The sequence below is a fragment of the Myotis brandtii genome, unplaced genomic scaffold (genome assembly GCF_000412655.1).
Source record: "Myotis brandtii unplaced genomic scaffold, ASM41265v1 scaffold869, whole genome shotgun sequence".
NCBI classification, from domain to species: Eukaryota; Metazoa; Chordata; class Mammalia; order Chiroptera; family Vespertilionidae; genus Myotis; species Myotis brandtii.
In genome coordinates, this window is record NW_005371541.1 from 442,745 (window position 1) to 468,624 (window position 25,880).

Here is a 25,880-nt window from a genome sequence, read left to right on the forward strand (position 1 = left end):
CCCCAATCAGCCCTGCTCTGAGCCCGACCAGGGGCTGCACCTAGGGATTGGGCCTGCCCTCTGCCACCCGGGAGCAGGCCTAAGCCAGCAGGTCATTATCTCCTGAGGGGTCCCAGACTGCGAGAGGGCACAGGCCGGGCTGAGGGACCCCCTTTCCCCCCGAGTGCACAAATTTTTGTGTACTGGGCCTCTAGTCCTATATAATAAAAGGCTAACATGCAAATAGACCAAAGGGAACAACCGAACAACCGGTTGCTATGAGATGCTCTGACCACCAGGGGGCGCACACGGAACATGGTGGGCATCAGCCATGTCGGGATGGTGGAGCAGGTGAGCAGGGACGCCAGACCAAGGCGGGGCACCAATAGCTGTCATTGGGTTGAGCCCCTGGTGGTTACTGAAAGTTCTTTGCTCCCGTGTTGCTGTGGTCCTACCTGGCACTTGCACCTGCTGCTGGCGCCGGCCCCAATAGCTCTGTGCTGTCAGCAGGTGCGAGCGAGTGGGGCTGGCACTGTGGGAGCAGCAGAGGTGGGAGCAGGCTGCCAGCAGAGAAGGGACCGGGGGCCACGGTGGGAGGGGCCAGGCGGGGATGCGGAGGATGGGCTGAGACCTGCCCCTGTGCCCAAGGCAGCCTCGAGGCCCACAATTCCTTTCAAGGTGCACAGATTCATGCACTGAGTCCCTAGTTGTAATATAAGCTTCATGAACCACTAGATTTGTCTGTTTGGTTCACTTGTGTATATTCAGACCTATAACCTTAAAGTATAGTAAGAGCTAAAAAGGTATTTTAAAAATTATCTTTATTTAATTGTAAGGTAACATTTTTTATTTTGAGATAGTTGTAAGAAATTATAAGAAATGTAAGAAATGAATTTAATGAAATTATAAGAAATAGATTTTAAATTTTAGTGTCTACATATTCCTTGCTAGCACAACAGTTAATTCCTCAGTAAAACAACTGAATGTTTAGCTAGTTTTCTGTGACCTGGCCGAACTCACTAGTTAATTCTGTTTGTTTTGTTTTTTTGTTGTTGTTGTTGTTTTTGTTTGTTTGTTTGTTTTTTGTAGATTCCTTGAGAAATTTTACATAGTTAATTATGTCCTCTATAAATAAGATAAGTTTATTACTTGCTTTAATTGCCTTTTGTAACCTTATTGCACTGAGTAGTACTACCAACACTATGTTGAATAACACTTGTTGAAGCAGACATTTATTCCTGCCTTGTTCCTGATCTTAGGGTGAAAGCATTCAGTCCCTCTGCTCAATATTAAGTAGGATGTTACCTGTAGGTTTTTGTATTTGCTCTTTATCAAGTTAAGGAAGCTGCCCTCTATTTCTATTTCTCTGAGATTTACAAAATCATGAATGGGTGTCAAATTTTGTCATATGCTTTAAAAAAATCAGTTGGTATGATTATGTTATTTTTTCTTTAGTCTGTAAACATGGTGAATTACTTCATTTTCTTCAATAATGAGTTAGTCTTATATCTCTTGAATGGAACCCACCTGGCTATTATATGTACTACTTTTTATATATTCCTGAATTCTCTTTGATAATGTTTTGTTAAGGATTTTTAAGTCTATATTAGTAAGAGATCTTTTGTGTATAGTTTTCTGTTATGTTTTTGTCTGGTTTTGGTATCAGGATAATACTAAGTACATAAAACAACTTCTACTTTCTGGAAGAGATAGTCAAGAATTGGTGTTAATTCTTCTTCATATTTGGTAGGAAAACCATGTGACCTGAAGTTCTCTTTTTTGAGGAATTTTTAAAATGTAAATTAAATTTACTTAACAATTATAAGGCTGTTCAAATTATTTCATTGGTAGATTATTTTAATTTTAACTTTTTTGAAGAATTGGTCCATTTTACATAAGTTGTCAAATGTCCGTAAAAATCATCTTAAATTATGAGTACACTGAAGATATCTTAATGCAGAATTTTTCATTTTCTTAACTCCTGTAGTCTACCTGCAGTGTGTCTATTTCATCAACTCATTAAATATATCCATCTAATGTCTCAAGCTCCAAAGTAAGTCATCTTCAATTCTTCTCTTTCCCTTATTCCCAACCCTATTTATAGTTTCAAAATATATCCAGAAAGCAATATATATCCAGAAACCAACCTCCTCTCATTTCCACTCCAGGCCAGGCCACCAGCATTTCTCACCTGAACCACTGTTATGCCCTCAGAGGTGTTCATTCTTCCACACCTGCTCCCTACGATTCACCCTTTTCATAGCAGACAGATCACAGAATTTCCCTATTCCTTGGAGAGATATCCCAGCACACAAAGACTGAAATCCCAATTCCTTACCCTGGCTATAAGGCCCTAAGCACTAGTATGCTTTGACTAGAGCCCCTGTCTTCCTCTATGCAATCATCTGTAAATGCCTCCTGGCTCAGGAGGTATGCCCCAGCAGCTGCATCCTTCTTTTTGTTCCTTTAGGATGCTTGGCCCATTCTCTGCTTGCAGTCTTTGCACAAGCTTCTACCTCTGTTGACATGCTCTTTCCCCCAAACATCTCATGGCTGATGGTTGGCTCCGTCTTGTGTGATTTGTATCCCAGCATAATTAAGAGATGTCTTTCCTGACCACTCAATCTACTGACTTCCTATCTTACCAGTCTGGGTTCAATAGTCTCTGCAACACTTACTCATAAGTGATATTTTCTTATTTACTCCTTGTTTAATTGTTGTTTATTATACTGGCGTGCAAGCTCCTTGGATGCAGGGGCTTCCATTTCTTTCTGACTGTTCTATCTCTGGCACCTAGAACCATACATGAAACATAACAAAGGCTCAATACATAATTTCTGCATCAATGCATGAAAGTGCTCTGCTTAGTATCTTATCTTATTTCACTCTCCAACAAACAAATTAAATATTTTGATCCCCATTTTATAGATAAGAAAACGAGGCTTTAAAATAATTAGCCCAACCATACAACTGCAGTAGTGTATGTTTTCTGCCTATTTTAAACTAGGGACACCATCCCTTATGGCAAATGCATGAGAGCAAGAATTTCAAGAAGTATGTTGCTAACCTGTGTGTATGGATCTATTCGTAGCTCAGACACTTTCAACGAAAGTTCTGAAAGTTTCTGGAGAGCATGCTTCATGATTTCATTTAAATAATTATTCCACAGAGTCTGGTGGGAATGGGAAGGGTTATAGAAGACAAGGGGTTACTGTTAAATCTGTTTAATTCTAAGATTTTAGGAGTGCTTCTTTCTTTATTGTAAAAGAACACCATTTCATGCATGGTATTGTTGTGAAATATTAGTTCCAACTAGAATTGTCACAACTGTCAAGAAAAAAAAAGAGCCTGTCTAGATATTTAAAAGCTGGAGGATGCATATCCATATGTACTAAATCTCTTTAATATTTACATTTATACAAAACAAGCAAAAAACAAAATAAACAGACCAAATCCCTGGAGTATAAATTAGAATGAAGAGAAATCCTGCAGCCTGCCCAAGGATTTAAGAATGAAAAGAAAAACAAAACCCAGACAAAACCCCTTCGCCTTTAACTAAGGCAAGCCTATAGCCCTCTGGCTTTCAAAGTGACTGCTTACCTCAGTAACATTGCCTTTTAATAGAAAAGCACTTGGTGAAAATTGGAGACTCTCCCAATGGTGCCCACTAATAAAATCAGTCCATTAGGCCCTGGCAGGCTCGATCCCAATAGGGGGCGAGCAGGAGGCAGCCGATCCATGTTTCTTTCTCCTTTCCTCTCTCTGTAAAATTAATAAAAACATGTTTTTAAAAAGTCCATTGGGCCCTAGCCAGTTTTGCTCAGTGGATAGAGAGACGGCCTGCAGACTGAGGGGTCCATGTTTCTTTCCCCCTTCCTCTCTCTGTAAAATTAATAAAAACATATGTTTTTAAAAAGTCCATTGGGCCCTAGCCAGTTTGGCTCAGTGGATAGAGAGACGGCCTGCAGACTGAGGGGTCCAGGGTTCCATTCCGGTCAAGGGCATATGCCCGGGTTAGGGGCTCAGTCCCCAACAGGGGGCGTGCAGGAGGCAGCCGATCAATGATTCTCTCTCATCATTGATGTTTCCACCTCTCTCTCCCTCTCCCTGCCTCTCTGACATCAATAAAAAATATATTTTAAAAAAAGAACAAAGAAAGTCCATTGGCGGGGAGCTAGCAAGTTGCAATTTGCCTTTTAGAAATATGAAGTAACTGAGGAAGGCTCTCCTCTGAGGCTAACACAGCAAATTCGTTTCGGAGCTCAGTCACCTGGAGGCGAAGCATAGGGGCTTAAAAGTTGTGGTTCCCAGGCTACTGTATTTTAAAGCATATAATGACTTTTTTTTTTCTGATTTCCAAATACCTGAGCCTGGACAGTGCAGAAAGCAGCTGAATTTCTCTAACAGCTGATTTTCCACCTCTGTGCCCGTGAAGTGGAGGGTATTTCTCTGTGACTGAACAGCTTCTCCTGGATTGGGAGGTAACCCTTCTACTCTGCTTTTTAGAGTCGGGGTCAGCGCCTCCAGGGAGCCGTCCCACCAATTAGGCTTTCTGAATCTGATTAACATTGTGCCAGGGAACTGTCTGGTGTCTGACCTTGAGCAGCTTGCTTCCCTACTTGCCTTTTATTTTTGGAAACATTTTTGCACAGCCTCGGACCCTCAGACTCACCCCGCAGCGGGCTGGATTGCATTAGCAGGCTCCTTTTATGAGTATCTGAAGGGTTGCAGCCCCAGTGACCTGTCATCTGTCCCCTCCCTGACTTCCATGCTGATTCATTGATGAGCTGGCATCCAGGCCCCGCCTCCCTCCGAGTGGTCCGTGAGGTTGTGATAGCTCCAGGAGGGGGGATGCTGAGCTGAGCCTCCGCAGGTCCCTACAAGTGTGAAGGGCAGCCTGTCTGTGCCACAGAAGAACTTGGGGACCATTCTGAGAAGCAGCCTTTTCTCACAACCCTGTTCCTCTTCTGTCTGTCTCGGCTTCTCTAGCTTTTTACAGGAATTTCCGATTGAGGCACTAACAGCTAATTCCACAGGAGTTGTGAGGCAGCCTGTGACACAAACTGAGACAGAAGTTTCCCCTCAGAGGCTGTCTCTTTTTTATTGGCAAAGACTTCTGGCTCCCCTCAGAGGAATACCTTGTTGCTTAAGATGAGTGGCTGTAGAAAACGGTGTAAACGTGAAATATTGAAATTTGCCCAGTACCTTCTCAGACTATTAACAGGTTCTCTTCATACAGGTAATGACTTTTTTATTTTTCTTCAATCGAGGCCGGGAGAGCATGATAACGAAGTTGAAATGGAATAGGAAAGGCTCACTGTGTTTCTGTGTTGTGTTTATTCTGAATGTTGTCACTAACATACAGTTGGTGGGTGTTTGCTGAGATGCACGTTGCTAGCGATGTGTGCAGTGCAGCTTTCATTGAGGGTCGATCTGGATTCTGTGGATGTATTTTTCATGTTTCTGACAGGGTTGCCTTGCCGTTGAATGTGCCTCAGTCTAAGCAGGCAGTGTCTTCAGTGTGGAAGGAAATTTTTTAAAAAATGCTTGATTGTGTGAGGGGTTTTTCCTGCTTGCTGCAGTTTACTGGGGAATCACATAGCTGGAGGCAGTGTCTTCAGTGTGGAAGGAAATTTTTAAAAAAATGCTTGATTGTGTGAGGGGTTTTTCCCCTCTCTCCTGCTTGCTGCAGTTTACTGGGGAATCACATAGCTGTGTTTAGAGATTCTGCAGGTATTTAGCAATTCTGCAGGTACTTAGAAATTCTCAAATTCTTTGATCACTCTAATCCATAGATTATTTCTAGGATTTGGTCATACAGCAGGGCAGTGAGAGAGTGGAGGACGTTTCTCTTGGGTTTGCAAAATGTGAAAGCAGCTGAAGAGTAAATTGTCCATGAGAGAGGTTTGATATTTGTTTCATTGCAGGGGATTTCAGTGTTTAAAAATTTGCATGGTTGAAATAGAAACTCTTATCTAAATCTAAGTTTTTATAGCAAGGAAATATTTTTAAAATGTCCACAAATCATGAGCCTAAACTGATGGGCACCAGTTTTGGTGCCCATGAAATTTCTAGGCAATGCCTCATTAACATAGTGACAGGTAGTATCAAAACTATTTGGAATCTGTTACAGAAATAGATATATTTCATAGACCACCAAACTTCTGACAGGCAAAGCTTGGCTAATATATTGCATTTTGATTTGATTCTCCCATGAAGAACTATTGTATGTTTTCAACTTATGTCTGTTTTCTTTAAGTAATGAGGAAGAAGAGTTTGTAACAAAACCTATACACTGTCAGGCAAGGCAAATGAGAGCAACATTTTCTCTAGGAAATATACTCTCTGGTTAATAACAGAATTGCATATCTGATTATACGGACAACCTGAGCAGGAAAAACAATTTTGAGACAGTGACTGTGAAAATCTAATGATTTCTGAGAGCATTATTAAGTATTAATAACTGTAAAAGGGTTATTATCAGATGCGAATCTTTAAGCAGTGCAAATTGAGGTGCTTTTTGATGCTTTTGGAGTAATCATTGAGAGTCTTTACCTGACTTTTGTCAACTTGGAGCTCAGGTGTATTTTTTCAAATGTAAATGTCTTTACATTTCTATTGTATAAACTTCCGCCCGTGTGACTCTGCTCTGTAGTATCAATGTGATCAATAATATCCATGTGGTATTTGCTTTGAGTATTCAGTTCAGGGTGGTGTGCCATTTGTGATATCATGTTTCATTGGATGATACTCAATATGTGACCTTTTATCTCGCTATAAAATTAGGAGAAATATTTTATAAAGAAAGCTGTCCATGAGGTTTCCATGCCAGTCTGTGTTTTGCTCTTTGATCAGGCAAGTTAAGGTTCTACCTGTGTCTGATTAGATTTAGGTGCAGGGCTGTGCCTCTCTTGCTAAGTCTGTGTATAGTTTTTTTTTAACTCCCGACTTAAAATAATTTTATGAAGATAGTAAATGGTTGTGAAGTCATAGACCATAAGTATCGAATCCAAAGTAAAGTGGTTGTCAAGTGACTGGATAGTTATATAGAATATGAAGTTTATAGAAAGCTAGTAAGGCAGCATTATTTTAAGCCTTATAGAATGCATATTTAAAAGTCAATAAAGATGGGATTCCTTCTCTTCTTTTTGAGCCGCAGTAGGAAAAATATAAGAACTCTGAGAAGTAGAACAGACAGATTATAATAAAGTAGTAAGATTAATTTTTACCTGGGAAATGTGATTACAGCAACTTATGTTTTGTGAAAATGCTTTTCGACTCAGTCAAATGTTGTAAAAATCCAGCCAGAATCTTTACAACTTCTCAAAATGCAACTTGGAAAAGCCAATTTATGTATTTACTAGAAGCAGTGATAATATGCACTGTTCATATTGCAAAATCTAATGTAAAATTCATTAGGGCACTTTCAAGTCCCTTAGCTAGTAATTAATGAAGAAGTAGGAAGCAGAGTTGAATTAGTTGTAAAAATTTGCTTTAAGGTTGGATATGCAGTCAGTTGCTAATTGTATCCTGAACAATCAACAAATGTCTTGTAGTTATCAAAAATTTAAAGCAATATGAATATGCCTTGAATAATTTTACTTTTCATTTTATGAAGAAGCCCTTTATCCTCACTTTTCCAATTAAAGATGTGATCTGAGGAAATAGTGATTTTGTTTTACATTGGAAAACAGGTTGATTCTGAAATGCATAATCTGTATTGTTGACAGTTGCCTTTCATTTCATACCAAAATGCCCATGCCTTTACATGAACATAGAAGATTTGAAGTGCAAAGAAATGTTTATGGACACAAAATCGGCTTTGATATGTCTTATTAGGGTTATCACAAGTTAGGGGAAAACAGTTTTCTGAGAGCTTGTCATATAACTTTTGGCAATAACTAGGATTGCATATCAATCAGTAATTTAATTGGTGATTTTCCCCCCAAATAATCTTTATGCTAGAGAGTGATAATTCAATGGTAAAGATTTGTCCAGATAAAATAAGATACTTTCATTTTACCAGAAACATTTTACATACGAGTACCATGGCAAATCACTTTCAAAGAGTGGGTTTTACAAACACATATATTTGCTGTATTTATCATGAAAATATGAGCATTGTTAAGACCCTTTGTTATAAATAATGCAACTCAGAAGTCCATTTGCAAATATAAATTAACTAGAAGCCCGGTGCACAGATTCGTGCACTGGTGAGGTCCCTCGGCCTGGCCTGCAGGGATTGGACTGAAACCAGCTCTCTGACATCCCCCGGGGGTTCCCAGATTGCGAGAGGGTGGTTCTTGGGTAACGCACCCCAGAATTGGGCTCCCTCCTCTCTGGTTCCGGGTGCACCACCGGAGAACCACAGCTGCCAAGTCATCGCAGCTCGGCAGCTCCTGAGTTGAGGGTCTGCCCCCTGGTGGTCAGTACACATCATAGTTACTGGCCGGTGGGCCAGTGGGCCGGTGTGCCAGTCACTTAGGCTTTTATACATATAGATGGCTACCATGTTCAGTGTAGTGAGGTGCAATACAGAAATCAGTTATCTGAATATGAGACCTGCAGTTCCGTGTGCCATATTATATTCAGTTCTAGATGGGGTTCCTGGTAAGTAGTATATTCTTGTACATTTAAATAAGTGGAGATAATCTATGAGGATTGTAGTATGATGCTAGTAATATGAAACTTATTCTGTTGATGGGCAGTTTGTGTACCTTCGGAACCCACAGAATGTTTTATCATTTAAAAGCTGACCCATGAGAAAAGGATGAATAATATTACAGAAATCAAATTTGGACTTCCTTCTTTATGTGTGAAATTTAATAATGGAATGTTTTGTGGTACTTACTTGGAGGTTGTTTGGGCATTTATCAGTTCTCTATGTATAGTTTTCTTGAAAAATCAACACCTGAACACATTTTCCTGTTGGCAAGTGTTCCCAAAACGCACTTCTGAGATGGATACAGCCTGGAGCTCTGTTTCCGGCTTCAAGACTGCTATCTTCAGGTGTGGTGAAGTTTAACTCCCTGTCTAAGTGAACAAAAGCAATTTAATCAAAATATTAAGTTGCTGCTTAACTAGTTGGCTAAACTATTTTACATTTAAAGTAATTATACTATTAAAAGCATGTGGTAAGTGTTCATCATTTCATCTAGTAGAGAACTTCAGATTAAAAGAAAGCATGAGAGCATTTGTTTCACACATTTGCATTGAGTGGTTTGTTCTGTGGATCAAGATAGTCACAAAAGGAATGATACAAATATTTAGATATCTTCATGTTGCATTTTTAAATTTTATATATATATATATATATATATGTTGATTAAAAGATTTTAAATTGAATTTTAGAGAGAGAGAGGAAGAGAGAGAATCATTGATGTGAGAGCAAAACATGGGTCAACTGCCTCCTGCACGCCCCCTATCGTGGATAGAGCCTGCAACCCAGGCATGTGCCCTGACAGGGAATTGGACTGGCAACCTTTCAGTGCATGGGTTGACATTTAACCAACTGAGGCACACCATCCCAAGCATATTTCCCTGACCTGGAATGGAACCAGAGACCTCCTGGTGCACTCACACTCACCATCGAGCTACACTGACCAGGGCTAGTTTGCATTTTTAAGTGTGAAGAGAAAATAGTGACCCTTAGCAAAATCAGGTAACTAAGAAAGCCTGTCTCTAGTCACGTGTAGCTTCCCTTTCTGTTCCCTTCTTTCCCTTCCAGGTTACCAGTCACAGGATCACGTTGGCAGGCCCCTCTGACCTCCTCTTCTGTCTCCCCTCTCTGCCACATTTGAACACAGGACAGATGCATCTCAGGAAAAGGGTGTTTCTGAAGGCCTCACATAATTAAAAATTCACAAAACTCAAGTTTAATCCAGGCAAAAGATGACAGGTGTTTCTGTTTCCCAGTTCATATGGCCCTGACATGCAACAGTTGAATAAGCAGTTTATATTCCCTTGGCGTATCAGCTCTGAAATCATGCTAGTCTCGATTAATTTTAAAAAATTTATTCATATATTGCTGATAAAGTGAAATTAGATTTCTTATGGCACTATGTAAAATTCGCATTATTGAAATGCACATAAAATGCCACCATTTATTAGTATACTCAGTCTTGTGCTTCTTCTACTGAAACCTGCCCTCAGGTAAGAAGAAAGCAAAGAAGGTTGATGTCCTGTATACTTAATTACCAAAGAATATATGTCATTGCATGCTTTTCCCCCCAGCAGAGTTTACATTTTAAACTTTATCATAGGAATTATTTTGTCTTCTATTAATGAGTTTAACTTTTCAATTAGGAGTAAAGGTATATTTTGAGGGACTCAACATTTTGCCTAATCATCTCAAGGTCTGCCAATTGCTGTGAAATTAAGTTTAAGGGTTCCTGAATTTAATGGACAAAACACCTATCCATGCTAATTATGAGTTGCCTACACTTCAGAAGGAAATTTGCATGTGAGTAGCCTTATATTTTATATTCTTTACCCCATAAGTGGTATATTAGATACATTTGTAGGGCTTTAATACCTCTTCCAGAGAGAAGCCTAGGTTTTTTTTTTTGTTTTTTTGTTTGTTTTGTTTTGTTGTTGTTGTTGTTTTTATCATTGTGTGAACTTCAAAGTAGTAAGTCACCTGATCTCACAGTCTTTGACATATTCAATTCTTAAAACTCATTTTTAAGCTGATTGATCAAAATTATTTGTAAACTGATTGACCAAATTACTCAATATATTACATGTAGTCTGAAGGGCAGGGCTAATATTCAGAGAAGGAGCTGCTTTGCCCCTATGGGTTAAAATAATTCGAGCTTTCTTTCTGAAAATGTCAGCAATTATATGTCAGTGCTTCATTTACATATTTGAAGAAGAAATATTCAAGTTTCACAATACAGGGCAAAGAGTGAGGCTGTTATAGATTGACTGTGCTATGTATTAGTTATATTCCTGACAGGAAAGAGAGCTCACACTCAGGAAAATAACATAATAAAGGGGCCATGCATGTGGTCAGGGCTTAAGGAAATTAACAGGAGGCATGTGACTCTGAAGCTAGTAAGAGCAGACCCCGGAGGAGCAGGGGGTGGAACCCTTTGTGAAGCCTGGAGAGGAAAACTCTATGCAGGGTGCTGATTTAGTCCAGGGACACGCCCAAAGCATGGATACCTGATTGGAAGGGAGCTCAGGAAAAAAAAACACATGCTGTCCTACCCTCAGAGATTTTGCTAGTTTGCCTATTGGCTGACTCCATTCTTTATAGCCAGTGGGAAAACTACTCTAAATATGAGTAGTAATAGTTATGGCAGTAATATTCTCATGGCTATATTATATTATATTATATTATATTAATTATATTATATTATCCTATATAATAAAAGCAAATTGTCCCCTCGACTGGGAGTTCCACTGGAGTTCAATCACTCGCTATGACGTGCGCTGACCACCAGGGGGCGGTGTGGAACATGAAGGACATTTGCAACATGGAGCTGGCAGAAGGCGGCAGTGCAGCTGGCCCCAATGGGCCCTGACAAGAGTGAGACCATGGCGGGATGGTGGAGCAGGTGATTGGACAGCTCCGGGCCAAGGCAGGTGTGAGTGGGGGCCCAATTGCCCTGCCAATCACCCCGCAGATGACCAGCGGCAGCAGCAGGGAATGGGGCCGCCTCCCAGCTCCCAGGCACTGAGGGAGCCAGGCCGATCTCAATGACTTAGGCAGAGGGGGGCGCACGGGGGCTCGAGGGCCCAGGTGCTACCCAGGGCCCAGAGGTCATCTGGGACCTGTCTTTACATGCCAGATGCTCACACTTCCATTGCCAGCCAGGCTTAGGGACCGCACCTGTGCACAAATTTCGTGCACCAGGCCTCTAGTATTTATATAAGTAGTAATATTCTCATGGCCATATTTATGATTTTAGATTCATCCATAGCAATTACCACTGACCAGGATTTCTTCATTTAACATTACTAACATTGGTGACATAAGCTTCCTTCAAAAGATATGGAAAGTGGCATGAGGGAGCTAATCATATCCCTGGGTGATGTGTCAGGTTCTGGTCATAGTACCTTATCTTCCACTGTCATTATGTATCTTTTACTTTGGCCACATAACTTCTGTCCAAAATTTCTCTGCACATTCCTTAAACTTCATGAGTAAAATAAACCTACACCTTCAAACAAATTGACTCTGTTTTCTGAGGGAATTTCACTGAAATTAGCCTAATTAAATAACACATGAAGACGGAACATTTGTCCTATAGGAAGATGGTATTCCAACTGAGTATGATATGGTCATGGCTTGTGCTTGCTGGGTATGATGATGGCTTTTCTTTGGTAAAGTATATTTCCTCTTTAAGCCCCTTTTGCCAGCACAGGGATACATTTGTAGGTTGGGAGGGGAGGAGCTATAATCTGAAAAGCTTCTCTTCATTATAGAAGAAAGCAAAGTCCAACTGGCCATAATAGAAATCAGCATCGATATATTTTGTGCAGTATATGCCAAACAATTTGACAAACAAATTTGTTTTTATCAAGTACTGCAAAGTGTGGCTCCATGCTTGACACTGTCCATTTCTCCTCATGCTACTGCAGTCGATTCAGATTGTCTCAAGATGTTCCATATTTGAAATGAAAGTTCACTTTACTCCGTTAAAGGGGGATGCGTAGGACTCTGCGCCAGATCAGCGTTCAATAATGGCTGAGGAGAGCCAATCAGTCACTGTTTCAGGGAGGGTGAGTCAGGGAGAAAAACTGAATGGTGGCGGCGTGGGAAGATGAGAACTCAGCCAAGTCTGGGTTGGAGGAGTCAACTCATGAAAAGCATTCCATCATTTGACAGCTTTCTTACGTGTCTCACATCTGGCTCTGTTTTGCTTCCTCTAATGTCTTTTCATCACCATCTTAATGACCATAACATAAGAAGATTACTTTAAAAACAAAAAAGGAATTTGAGATTGTGCTCAGGGAGAGCTGCTATCTCTGCTCAACCCCTAGTTATGTTTCCAAGGGCAGCAGCCCACACAAACGGAGGCTGAGGAGCCTCCGGTTGGAAAGCCAACTCCCTCCCCAACCCTCCAACTGGGAAAATCACCCATCTGCTCTGAGCTGGGGCAACTCATCTGTGCAATGGGGATATTCCTACTCGTATTTCTAGTGCTGGCAGGCATTCAACAAATGCTAACTTTTGTCATTATTACTGAGTTGGTATTTATAGAATGCTCTGTTTTTGTTATTATTCAAATGAAATCTTCTCCAAAAGTAATTGGAATCTAATCATTATTATGCTGCCTGGTACTGGGAATAAACAGAAAATAACCTATATAAAAGACTTCAATTTTAAATTCTTTTGTCATTTTATTAGTTTTTAATAACTATCATTGCCTTTTATTCATTCAGCTAAGATTTATTAAGTGCTTTTAAGGGCTGAGCCCACGGTTTTGTGAAGCTATCCTTTCACTATCCCCACCTGCCCCCACGTTACTCTGTCAGCAGAGCAAATAAATGTGGAACAGTTAACTCACCAACATGTGCTAAGATTTCCAAATGCAGAGCAGACCTGTCTCTTGTGTTTTTTTTGTCAAAGAGAGGCAAGGACAGTGGGTAACCTAGGTGAGGCAATACACCTTTAAAATATGTTCCTTTGACAAAATTAGAGGGAGAGAGGCTGGAAAAGGGGGAGCCACAAGAGAAAGGTGAGGAAGCAGCTGGAAGAGAGGATCTGTGAGATTAATTTTAGGAGGGGGAAGTTTTGCTGAAAAGCTCAATTGCCCAGACTACCAGATTGCTGCAGAAACTATCAGCAAAGCCCTCCAGCAGGTTCTATTCCTTGTCCAGAGAAATACTTTTGTGGCTTGGTGAGTGACCAGGTAGTGAATGCTCCATGCTCAGATCCCATTTTTCCCCCTTGAACCTGTCTTCACCCTCTGATGCTCATTGCTTTCCTTTTTTCTTTTTTTGAGCACTCATAGTACGAGTTGTCTATCCCTTATTGTTCTGCATTTAATTACTCATCAACCCTGTGTTACTTAACAGATTCAGGTGTTAGAGTCCTATCTCAAATAGATCTGGATCTTACAAAGGACATAAAGAATATTTAATTCTCCAGCTCTACCCTAATGCAGTGTTTACTGTATAGTAGCCGCACAAAACATAAATTTGCAGGAGGATATCATAAAAAGGAATCTGTTTCTTCCTTTATATAATTTAATGCATTCCTTTCTGAATTGTGTTTTCAGACTGGGTATTTCTCAGAATCCAACTGTATCTTTTGTTTGACTCTGCAGTTCTCCCTCCTCAAACTCAGACTTACTCTGAAGAGCTGTGTGATGGCTTCAGTTCTCAACTCAAATATCATCTTAGCCATTTCCTGACCATCCAAATCCAAAATAGCCCCACCCATAATGACTTTCCTTTATATCACCTTTGGAACATATCTCTTACGGATGGGGTAACCAAAATTGGGGCACTATGAGAGTTAAAGAGGCAATCTTAATAATCACAGCAGGAATACAGGCATCAATCAAGACTGTCCCAGACAAACAGACAGATGGTCACCCTCTTAGTAGAAAGTACCACTTTCTGAAATGTTTTAGATTATTTTACAAGTGCCTATAACACTGGAATATAAACTCCTTATAAGGATCATGCTTATTTTCTCCATTATTGGAATCCAGTGCCTAGAGTAGACCATGCCTACTGCATATTTGGAATTATGACTTAGCTGCATACTGGTGCCTTTTAGAGGACAAGCCTACAGCATCTCCAGCCTCTGTTTATGTCTTCCCAGTGTGCTAGGGCTGTGATTGTTTGCCTCTATCACTTCTGATCTTGGCCACGGCAGCTACTCATTCTAATCTCTGCTGTGGTTCTGCAGCTTTCTTATCTCTGCCCAGTACTTCTTCCCGTAATAGAAACTGTTGTGGATAATCCAAAGCCCTGGAAGTCTGAGTTCTCTCGAATTGTACACAGAGAAGATGCAACTGCACATTTTTAAATAGGGGTAGCTTCTGTATACTGGCTCATTTGTTTCAAAAGTCATATGTGCTATAGTTGATTTATGTATAAATGTCTATTTGTATTTTCACATTTTCTATAATTAACATACATGTGTATAATGATTGTATATTAATGTTTTTAAAATGATAGAATAGAAATGTATACGTTCTTCCAATCTTTAACTATAGCAAATCTGTTCAGATCCCATTTCTTCCCCCTTGAACCTGTCTTCACCCTCTGATGTGCATTGTTTTTCTTTTTTTTCTTTTTTGGAACACTCATAGTATGAGTTGTCAATTCCTTATTGTTCTGCATTTAATTACTCATCAACCCTGTATTATTTAACAGATTCAGGTGTAACAAAAATATAACACTTTGGATGTACCGCAGTTTTAGAAGAATTATCAAAAATACATATTATTTGAGTTTCAGTTGATCTGTTTTCCATCTGCATTTTCCTTCTTCAGTTAGCTTATAACTTTGAATAAATTCTAAGTTCCCCTAGCTCAGTATCACCGCCTTTACAATGGGAAGATTTCCATCTTGCAGGATGACCAGGTTAGGATAAGGGTCTTAACACCTGTCAAATCAGTCATGTTCCTCTTTTATAATACATCATTTAGACACCTAGAGCCTGTGTTATTTTGGGGTATACATAAAAGAATTTCCCAACCATCTTATAATCCCCTGAGCCAATCAAAAGTCAAACGGCTTCAAAGAGCTATGAAGCCAGTTCTATAAAAGGTTTTTAGAACTTTAAAGATGAGTTTTATGCTCTGTCTACTAAAGTTCCCTGGGGGAAACTATAGAGTCAACTTCTAGGCATGTACCCAAATACATGCAAATGTGCCTTCCAGCGATGCCCTCCTAGCCTATCTCCCAGTAAAAGCATAGTCTGGGATCTCTGAAGGTTAAGAAGCTTGTTCAAACTCAAATAAGCTCAAGTTCACAACACAGTGGCAATAACAAAGACAAAAGTATGTATATCATGGTACTTACGTAAATAGTTGAGCTGGAATATATTATTGGGTCACAGATATATAAAATCTCAATGGACCATAAAACTCATTTGGTCTGAACTCTTTATTTTCCGAAGAGAATATCGGGGCCTGAGTTACTCAAGTGGTTTTATGAAGGTCCTGAGAGCTAGATCTGTTACTAGTTCATTACATCACCATAGAAGCACAATGTCCTCACAAGCTTACATTGCGGTAAGTGCCTATGCTGGTGGCTTGGGGTGATAGCAGTACATGATCTTGGCAGCCAAGAAGACCTGAACTGAAATCTTGACCCCATTTCATCTTAACAGATGACATTGGGCAAATTTACATTCTCCCTATGATACCTGTTTCCTCATTAGAAAATTTAAGTGATCTCCATTTAAGCTGCCACCAGGTAATTTTTAAAACCAGCATTTTTAAGGATAGTAGTTGGGATCAGTAGTCATTCAAGTAATCTTAAGGCCTGTTTTAGACACCAGTAAATCAGTGCCAGGTCCAGGAACTAACACCACCCAGTTGTTTTGGAGTCCTCAGAAAAGGTCAACATATAATCAATTTATACCAATTTAAACATTTCAAATAGAAATAGAATATCTGACTCAAAGACCTTCAAAACTGATAAAATTTCAAGCCTGTACACTTAAAGGGTTTTAATTTAATACTCTTATCAAAAATCCTCTCTGACCTAAAAAGGCCAGATAATTTCTATATTGTATATCGTGAATATTTTTGCTAAAAATTTGTGAGTCTAGCAGGGGTCCTCAAACTACGGCCCGCGGGCCACATGCAGCCTGCCGAAAACATTTATCTGGCCCGCTCGGTGTTATTGCCGCTGCTGCCTGTTGCTTAGCAGCCTACTAGTTTTTTTTTTAAACTATAGTTCGGCCCTCCAACGGTCTTAGGGACAGTGAACTGGCCCCCTGTTTAAAAAGTTTGAGGACCCCTGGTCTAAAGTTCTTGCATTTAAAAAATCAGTAATTAAATAAATATTTTTCTCCATTAAAAGGCAAGATTAATAACTGTATTCAGAAACACAACAATGAAAATTAAAAATTAGAATGACCCTCTTGATTTTTAAAAATTATTTATGAAATATAAGGAGATGGGAAGTATACATAGATATTAAAATAATATATTTAGCAAAGCCAAATTGATATAATTTATTAATATATGTTTTAAGACCAGTTATTACCAATAAAATCAGATCACGCTGGAGAAGTATTTTTTTTTATAAAGGTGTCTTGATATTCACAACAGACCCCTTTTTTTTATTATTGATTTTTTACAGAGAGGAAGGGAGAGGGATAGAGAGTCAGAAACATCGATGAGAGAGAAACATCGATCAGCTGCCTCCTGCACACCTCCTACTGGGGATGTGCCCACAACCAAGGTAAGTGCCCTTGACCTGAATCGAACCTGGGACCTTTCAGTCTGCAGGCCGATGCTCTATCCACTGAGCCAAACCGGTCAGGGCTGGAGAAGTATTTTATTATGAAATATGAATTTCAAAAATTTTATAATCAATGTATAACTTTGAAGAATAAACAATAATATACTCTCAGAGTTCTGGACAAGAAAAACAGTGGTTGACAATGTGAATTCAGCCCCTTCAAGCCTCTAAGAATTTAGGTGAATGGTATTTTTTCTTTTGTTTTTGTTCCATTTAGCATGATACTAAAATTTTTATTTAAAATTAAGCACTTTTTTCTTTTTACTTGTGAGACCTTATACTCTGTGTCGTGACCCCTGTAAAATGATATACCCATGTTTGATAGACGGCTTCACCAATCATTAGCCGTTTGGACAGTTACTTTACCTCTCTTAGGCTCAGTGACCTCATAAAAGGGGATGATGACAGTGTCACCCATATAAAGATTTTTGCTAATCATGCACATAATGTAAAGATTTAAGGTCTCATTGTAAGACAATGCACTTGTCCAGTAAAAGATGTTTTATAAGTTCATAAGTTCATCGAGTGTTTATTGTGACAATTTTTCTGGCACACTCAGAGGGTATGTTCAAGATGCATAAAACACCAGCTGCTTCATAAAGAAGCTTAACATTTAATAACCGAGTTAAAACATATATTAAAAGCCTGACTACAGACTTGAATGTGTTATGTTCCAGGTAAGATGAATGGAGAGTGTATTAGTAGAATTCAGAGAGAGTCCACTTTATGTTGGTTTCAAGAGCCACATTCTTAATGGTGGAAGCATTTGAGCTGGGTTTTAGCAGCTGTGGGTTTGGAGGTGCTGAGCTGGTGATTGGACCACACAGGTAGAGCAGAGAAACAAAGGTAATAGCCTATATAATAAAAGGCTAATATGCAAATTGACCAAATGGCGGAACAACCGGTCACTATAATGCACACTAACCACCAGGGGGCAGACGCTCAATGCAGGAGCTGCTCTCTGGCAGTCAGTGAGCTCCCACAGGAGGCCATAGTGTGAGTTGGACCGTAATGCCAGCGAAGCCCAGTGTTTGGGAGAACTGATTGGTTGTGGATTGGGGGGAAGTGGTGGGGTGTGAGTACATTGCAGTGAAACAGGCTATCCTGCAGGCCTTAGAGCGGGGACAAGCTGCCATCACTATAGCAATGTCTTTAGAAGCCCAGATGGCAGCAGATGGCTCCAGTGGACTGACTGCAATGCTAAAGTCGAGAGGCACTAATGGCCTGGACGTGGAGAGACAAGGACAATAAAAAGGTAGATTCAAGAGCACCCTGAACAGGTTGAGCAGCCTTTCCATTTGCAGTGCCTGTGAGGCACCTTCTGTGATAATATAGCAGTTTTCAAACAGCTTTAAAAATATCCTGAAGTGCTAGAATATGAGTATTCTAATTATATACCCCTTGAGTTAAAATAGAGTTCTTCAAAGCAAATCAGGCTGGATACCTTTTACAGTTTAGGCCATTTTCATGTGCATTTATTGGCTAAAAGCAAAAATCTTTAACTTTACATCTCTGTTTTATTCTATGAGCTATTTTCATAACCTATATCTTCAACCTTAGTTTTAAAGTACTTCTACAGATATCCATTATCTTTGCAAAGATATTTGAGTCACTTTTCTTCCAATATGTATTTTGGAAGATTAATGGGTGAAAAGACATTTAATTCAGTTTTATGTGTTCCTTAAACAATCTCAATCATATATTTCACAAGAAAGCTGCTTCTTTCTTAAAAATAACTCTTTGTTGTGGTTATAAAGTGAGATTGCTACATAAATTATATCATCTTAGCTGATATATTTAAGGAAATACTCAGTATTTCATGTGTGATATCCAGAGTTATACAAGTTTGCCTCATAACATATATTTTCCAACTTTATTGATTTCCATCTTTCCAAATGCAAGTGATGATAAAGAAGGGTAAAACACAAAATACTCCATATATAGGAAGACAAGAGTGGGCTAAAAAATCTCATAAATCTTTTTTAAGAAACAAAGAGTTACATAGGATAGAGTAGACCTCAACCCCAGGGCTGATTTATTCATTTGTGACTGAGTATGATGTTCCTTGAATAAATATATTTCTGTTGACAGAGTATTTTAGACATAGTTACATTTGAATTTGGACTAATTAAAAGAAGCAGGAGCTATCTCTGCTAAAATGAGAAGAGGAAATTAGATCTTCTGTCCATCTAAAAATAATCAGTCTTTACCAAAATCAGGCCGGTGAGTATCCTCACCAAGATTTCCAAGGGAGGAGTTGTTTCTAGACAAGATTTGAGGAAGACTTATCCAGGTCATGGTTTAACTTTGGAAATGTCACTCTTAAGTTTATTGTCAGGTAATTGAGTGAGGAAGATGATACAAAATTCATTTCATATGCTGTTTTATCTTTGTTAAAAGGGAAGTTCTTATTAGGGCTCAAAAGTCACCTAACTCTGAGAAGTAAAAGACAAAAGTGTCACAAATGTTGGTAATGAAAAGAGCTAGTGAAGACAGTGACTTCCAGAGGTCAGAAATGAGAGGCAGTGGTTCTTCAATCTACTCCCACCAGTTTGCAGAGAAGGGCAAGTTCATTGAGTGCTATGATTCTTGGCATAGTTGTTTCAGTGTAGATGTTGGACCAAATTTACCTAGTGATTAGGAGCCATGCTCGAGTTAGAACCCTGTTCTCTGGCTAAGAACCCCGTTCTCTTTCTGCTAGAGTCTAGACTGCAAGTCTTCTTAGTATATGATGCTAACATTGGCAGAAGGAAGCTGATTTTACATGGCACTCACACTTGGCATTGAGTTTGATCACATAACAAGGAAGTCCCTTTTCATGTTTGATTTCAGTCTTTTGATAGCCTCAGTGGACAATGTGAGTTATTGCAAATACAGTGGGGCCTTGACTTACGAGTGTCCAGACTAACGAGTTTTTGGAGATACGAGCTGTCTCTCGGCCGATTTTTTGCTTTGAGTTGCGAGCTCAAATTCGGGTTACAAGCCAGCTTCAGATACCCCACCGCTAGTTGGCACAGCGAACGTCAGAGTGAACGCCACAACATCAGCTCAGCATCACGTATCTCACTCATTCACTTTAAGATTTGACATACGAGTAATTTGAGTTACGAGCTCCATCACAGAACGAATTAAGCTCGTAAGTCAAGGCCCCACTGTATATCTTTGTGAACACTCAAAAACCTAGGACTTTCCATATTTAACAAGAGAGCAGATCTGAGCTCAGTTTTCAGCAAGGAAATAATATAAATCTAACTTTTGAAAACATACCCACGATTTGTTTAGAAGGTATTTTGCATGTATTTCAATTTATAGAAAAAATAATTTTATGAGGATGAAATTTTTATTTTATCATAACTGTACATTTATTTAGCTAAATTGATTTAAAAACATTACTGCAGAGGTTACACAGATACAGTAAAACTCATGGAGGAGGTTCTACATGGAATACAGATACTGCACCACCATGAGTGGGGTCCACAATTGAATGAGCTTCAGACACTTCTGTAGGCACAGGACTGTCATCCAGAGATGCAAGTGGTACAGTGTAGGGTGAAAATCCCTGGAATAAGAGCAAAAAGAAAGTTCTAATTCTTGATTTGCTGGGTAAGGAAACTCAACCCTCGCTTCATTTGTCAAAGGTACATGAGGGAGGTTACAATTGGAAAAATCTAAGCATACTGCAGTTCTGCATTCTAAGGTAAGTGATAACACACTGTCTTCAATATGTCATATTCAAAAAAATTAAGCAACATGACCCACTCATCATAACCACTAGGGACTAAATTGCACCATGATCATCATACACTATTCCCCAAAGTAAAAGGGTTACTTTTACTCAGAAGTATAAAGATCAATTTAACCCTCTAGAACGTTTATTTGAATTAGATGTAGAGAACACTCACATCCATGATCCTGTAGAAGTAACACAGTTCAAGGGTATGCATGTGTGCACACACACATATGTACACAGACACACAATCTTGCCTGATCTGTGAACTTTGATGTCTGTTGGGGCAAAGTTTCTGGGTACTAGTCTAAGAACAAATTTAATGAGGATCTAAGTCAGTAAGTACAGCAAAATGCTGTATTATTTTAATTCTGCTCATAGTCATTAATATTCCCCAGTCTAAAACTGATTTGTTGTTAGAATTTTTAATGCTAAAGTGTTTAAATGATTGACTTTGCTGATAAGACATCGTTTTATCTTCATTCCTGTTTTCAAATGCTCCCTGCAAGGCATAAGATGTGCTGATGCCTTTGAATCTTAAAACGAGTTGGGATTTTTAAAACCTTGTATAAAATCATGTGTAAAATATTTTGTTGGTTAACTTCCATGTAAAATTTAATTAGTTCTTCAGTAACATTGACTACAACTCAGTCAAGTAGAAATGATGGACCAAATAGTGTTTAATACTTATGCTGAAATCAGCTGTTTTAAAAAAAACTGTTTAAAGCTGGCTATTTACTTATAATAACTTAGGAGTATAGTTCATTACCCATTATCATTATCTTGTTCAGACTGTACAATATATTAGTATTAGGCTAATTGCTGGCTCAGGATTTGAATTATAGTTTTACAGATAGTAAATTGAATAACACTTATCTCCTACTTGTTTTTGTATTTATTTTGTAAAATTTTGCCAGGGGTATGAATTGAATATTTAGAATATAGGACTTGGAAAATGGTCCAATAGGTTACACTAAATAGAAATTTCTATCTTTTTTAAATCTATCTTTAAATAAAATTTATCTTCTCTTTGTTATAATCTATTTAAATTAACTTTCTGTCGTCATATTTAAGCATTGCATTTTGTTTATATTTTTAGTAAAAATCAGTCATATAATTGTTTTAATTTACTCAAGTTTAAATTGGTTAGTGTCAGAATAGGTTATTATATCTTAATCAACTAAGAGAACCAAAAAGATGTAAAGAAACTATTATGAAATCACATGCATTTTTCAGTTACTATTTTGAGTACAGTTTCAGAATAATTGTGACCCCAGGAAAGTCATTTATACTATCTTCATTCTTCATAATGTTGTTTTATTTGTGAAGAGCTCCTGGCCTCCAATGATCGCGAACTTCTAGTATTCACACCCGAGGGAAGTCCCCTCTTACAGGTACCAGGGTGGATCAGTTCGAGCATTAGAATACAGAGGACATACTGGTATGTCACTTCCAAGATTAGGTCCTAAAGGATACTGTGGCCTTCACTGTAGTTACCTCGGTCTCCATTGAAACACTCTAGGGAAGCCAGTGGCTGTGTGATGAGGTCATATGAGTGCCCCATCTTGGAAGTCCTGTCAAACCTTCCAGAGTTGCAGCCCTGGCCTACGTCTTGACTGCCACCTCATGAAAAACTGTGAACCAGGGCCACCCAGCTAAACCACTTCCAAAATCCTGACCCAACAGAACTGTGGGATAAATGTCTACTCTTTTAATTTACTAAATTTGAGGGTAATTTATTACACAGCAGTAGTTAAGCGGGATAATGTTATTATCCCAAAAGTCATCTGCCCCTCCCTCTATCCCTTATTAGGATGCTTTTATGGCATCTAAACTAGCCAGAAGTAGATTAAAAAAAAAGCAAACATACTTACCAACAAAAAATGCTACACTGATGAAAACAACATACATATGTGAAATACTGATTTTCCCCCCAAATGTAAGTACCTTTTGACCAAAAGATTATTTTGCCAATTAAGGTCACAACAACTCTAGGAGTAGGTGTCATTATCCCCCTTCTGAAAGGAGGAAACCCAAATTGGAGCGAGCACAGGGCAGATGTGTTACAGAGCCAGTGTCTTACATCAGACTGCCGTTTCCCTGTTTGCAAGTTAAGCAGGCATCAGGGAGTCTCTAAGAGGTCTGTGAAGTACCCAGCTTTAATGCAGGGGCCTCAGTACACCCAGGAGAATTTTTGTCATTTACCTCGAGCCTCAGGACCCAAGCTGCATGGGAATGCATTTGCTTGAAGTCTGGCTTTTGAGTAAGAGGAGCATTGCTGGAGTAAAATTCCATTTTTTAGGCATCGAACATTTTTTTTTTGCTGGGAATCATTAGACCTTTAAAATGAAATTATTGTCCTTGTAAGCCATTGGGGTTTTGTTCCCCCTTCCCACCAATATGTGCGTTAGAGCATAGGTTGGCATTCGGGTGTACAGCTCAAAGCATCCGAACACCCTGCTTCTGAATGATGGTGGCAGGAGGGGATCCACACATCACCTAGATCCATTAGTAGCAAGAGAAAATGGTGAAGTCGAGACAAGAGTGAAACTAGGTTCTGCTGACAACTGAAAGGTGATGAAGTTTCTGTGAGGCAGAGATAATGTAGGAATGATGTCCACATAGAAAATATCTCTACATGTGCCAATGGTGGAGATATTCTCCAAACTTACTCAGTCTCATTATAATTCTAAAGTCAATCCAAATCACTTGGTGATGGGAATTATATGGAGGCCCATGCAGAAGAAGGAATCTTCCGAAAATTGGCTTCTGAAAAATTGGCATGGTATCTATAATCATGGCAGTTCAGAATCTTCTAGATTCCTATAAGAATTTCTGGAACGTGGCAGGCTACATTGGAAGACTATTCCTTTACTTTGACAGCCAACCACTCTTGTTAGATTTTGGAATTCAATAAACTCTGACTGCTCATCATTTAATATTTTCGTGACACATATTTAAGTTTCTAAATCAGTTTCGTGAGGCATGCGATAAAAATAAAATCAGTCTGTTGAACGCTTACGTTGCTTAGTCAAATCGGAATATGACCTGCACGAAACAAAGTAGAAACAAAATGATATTGAGTAATGCATTTTTGTTTCATTTCATTAAAATTAAAAAACACACACACACAATTAAATCAGTGGGGAACATTGCAAACTACTAAAAGTTTTTTAAAACTGTTCATTCATAAAACTCTGTCTACTTATCACGTTATAAGGTACAGGTACACAATTTACGTTAAATGTGATTGGTTCTATTCTCCCAATTTAATGGAAATGTTACACTTCAGCATTAAATGACATGCTTGATGGCATTCTCATCCCTTTTCCGATGTATGCCTTCTTCAACTTGGTAGAAATAACTTTTTCTACTGACAAAAAAGTAAAACCTTGTCAGTTTTGCATATTGAATATAGAAAACTAACAAATATATCAGCATAGACAAATACTATTATGTAAGATGAGAAAACTTACATTTAAAAATTATTAAAAATAATATCATGAAAAGATTAGTATCTTTTAAGGTGTAGATATATTTTTACAATAACTAATAGCTCATACATTTTACTTTGTTAATCTCCATCATTTCCCAAGTAGATCCTGTTTCTGTAACATATAACAAAAAAGGAGCAAGACAATTTTACCTGAAATGCTTTTCAACTTTGGAGGTTTATTTTCATGAGAAGTTTCTTATTTGGAAAATGAGTAGTGGGAAGATTATGGTCATGGAATACAAGTCAAGTGGTATGAATGCATATGTAAGGTGGCCTCTCTGAGCCTTGGTTTATTCCTTAATAAATACCATAATAAACAAGAATATGGACCCTGGACTAGACTGCTAAATTTAAAACCTGGTTTTGTAACCAATATTTATATAACTTGGATATTTAACCTCTCTAGCCATTATTTCATAGTGCTATTATTATAAGAATTAATGATTAATACAGAAAATAACATACATGTATGGGGAGAGAGAATGAGAGGGAGGGAGGAAGAGAGAGAGAGATGTGTGTGTGTGTGTGTGTGTGTGTGTGTGTGCGCGCGCGTGTGAAAAAGAGCTCATTAGTTCTAGACTTGATATCAACTCCTAGGTCAAACCTGATTAACAGACTTATAACCCCTCTTCATGATTGCTCTATTAGTCAGACAAACAAGTTCTTTTTCAGCTGTTAGATAATAGTTGGCTGAAACAGATTCCTCAGATAAGGTTAATGTTTTTTAGACCATACTTCTACTTAATATTTTAGAACTAGCACTATTTAGCTTGAAATGTACTATCTTCTTTAGTTGTATTGTCATTTGGTTAATTTTAGGTATATATTGACAAGATGACTGGAAAACCATCTGGTATTTTACAAAGAGGTTATTTATGACAATATTTTCCCGGGCTCATTCTTCTAGTCCTATATGGAAACAGTAGAACAAGCATTGACTTCTGTTGGGAGTGGTTAACTATGGCCAATGACAGGGGTCATCATACTGTTGATTATCTGTCTTACAAATAAAAAAATAATACAGAGAGATAGATATGGATAGATAGCTGGTACTCCTTAATATCTGTTTATTTACTATTATTTACAAACTAGAGGCCCAGTGCACAAATTTGTGCATGGGTGGGGTCCGTCCGCCTGCCCCCTATCAGGGGCTGTGGTGTGATGTGGTTGCCCTCTTTGGTAGTAAGCAGTGGAGAGAGACACAGGAAGATGGTGGTTGTGCTGGGCACCTCTCCT

General features: G+C 38.8%; 1 protein-coding gene across 3 annotated transcripts in view; it reads left to right on the forward strand.

Annotated features, from left to right (window-relative positions):
* Window positions 1-25,880, forward strand: part of KCNIP4 (Kv channel interacting protein 4) — a 968,730-nt gene that overhangs the window by 193,832 nt on the left and 749,018 nt on the right. Inside the window, exon 1 of one of the 3 annotated variants that reach the window (XM_005884865.2) lies at window positions 4,762-5,218. The exons of the other annotated variants lie outside the window; for them this stretch is intronic. Coding sequence (XP_005884927.1) covers window positions 5,131-5,218 — 88 coding nt within the window. The 5' untranslated portion in view covers window positions 4,762-5,130. Of the gene's footprint in view, window positions 1-4,761; window positions 5,219-25,880 lie in introns of those variants that run through there. 3 annotated transcript variants of the gene reach the window in all.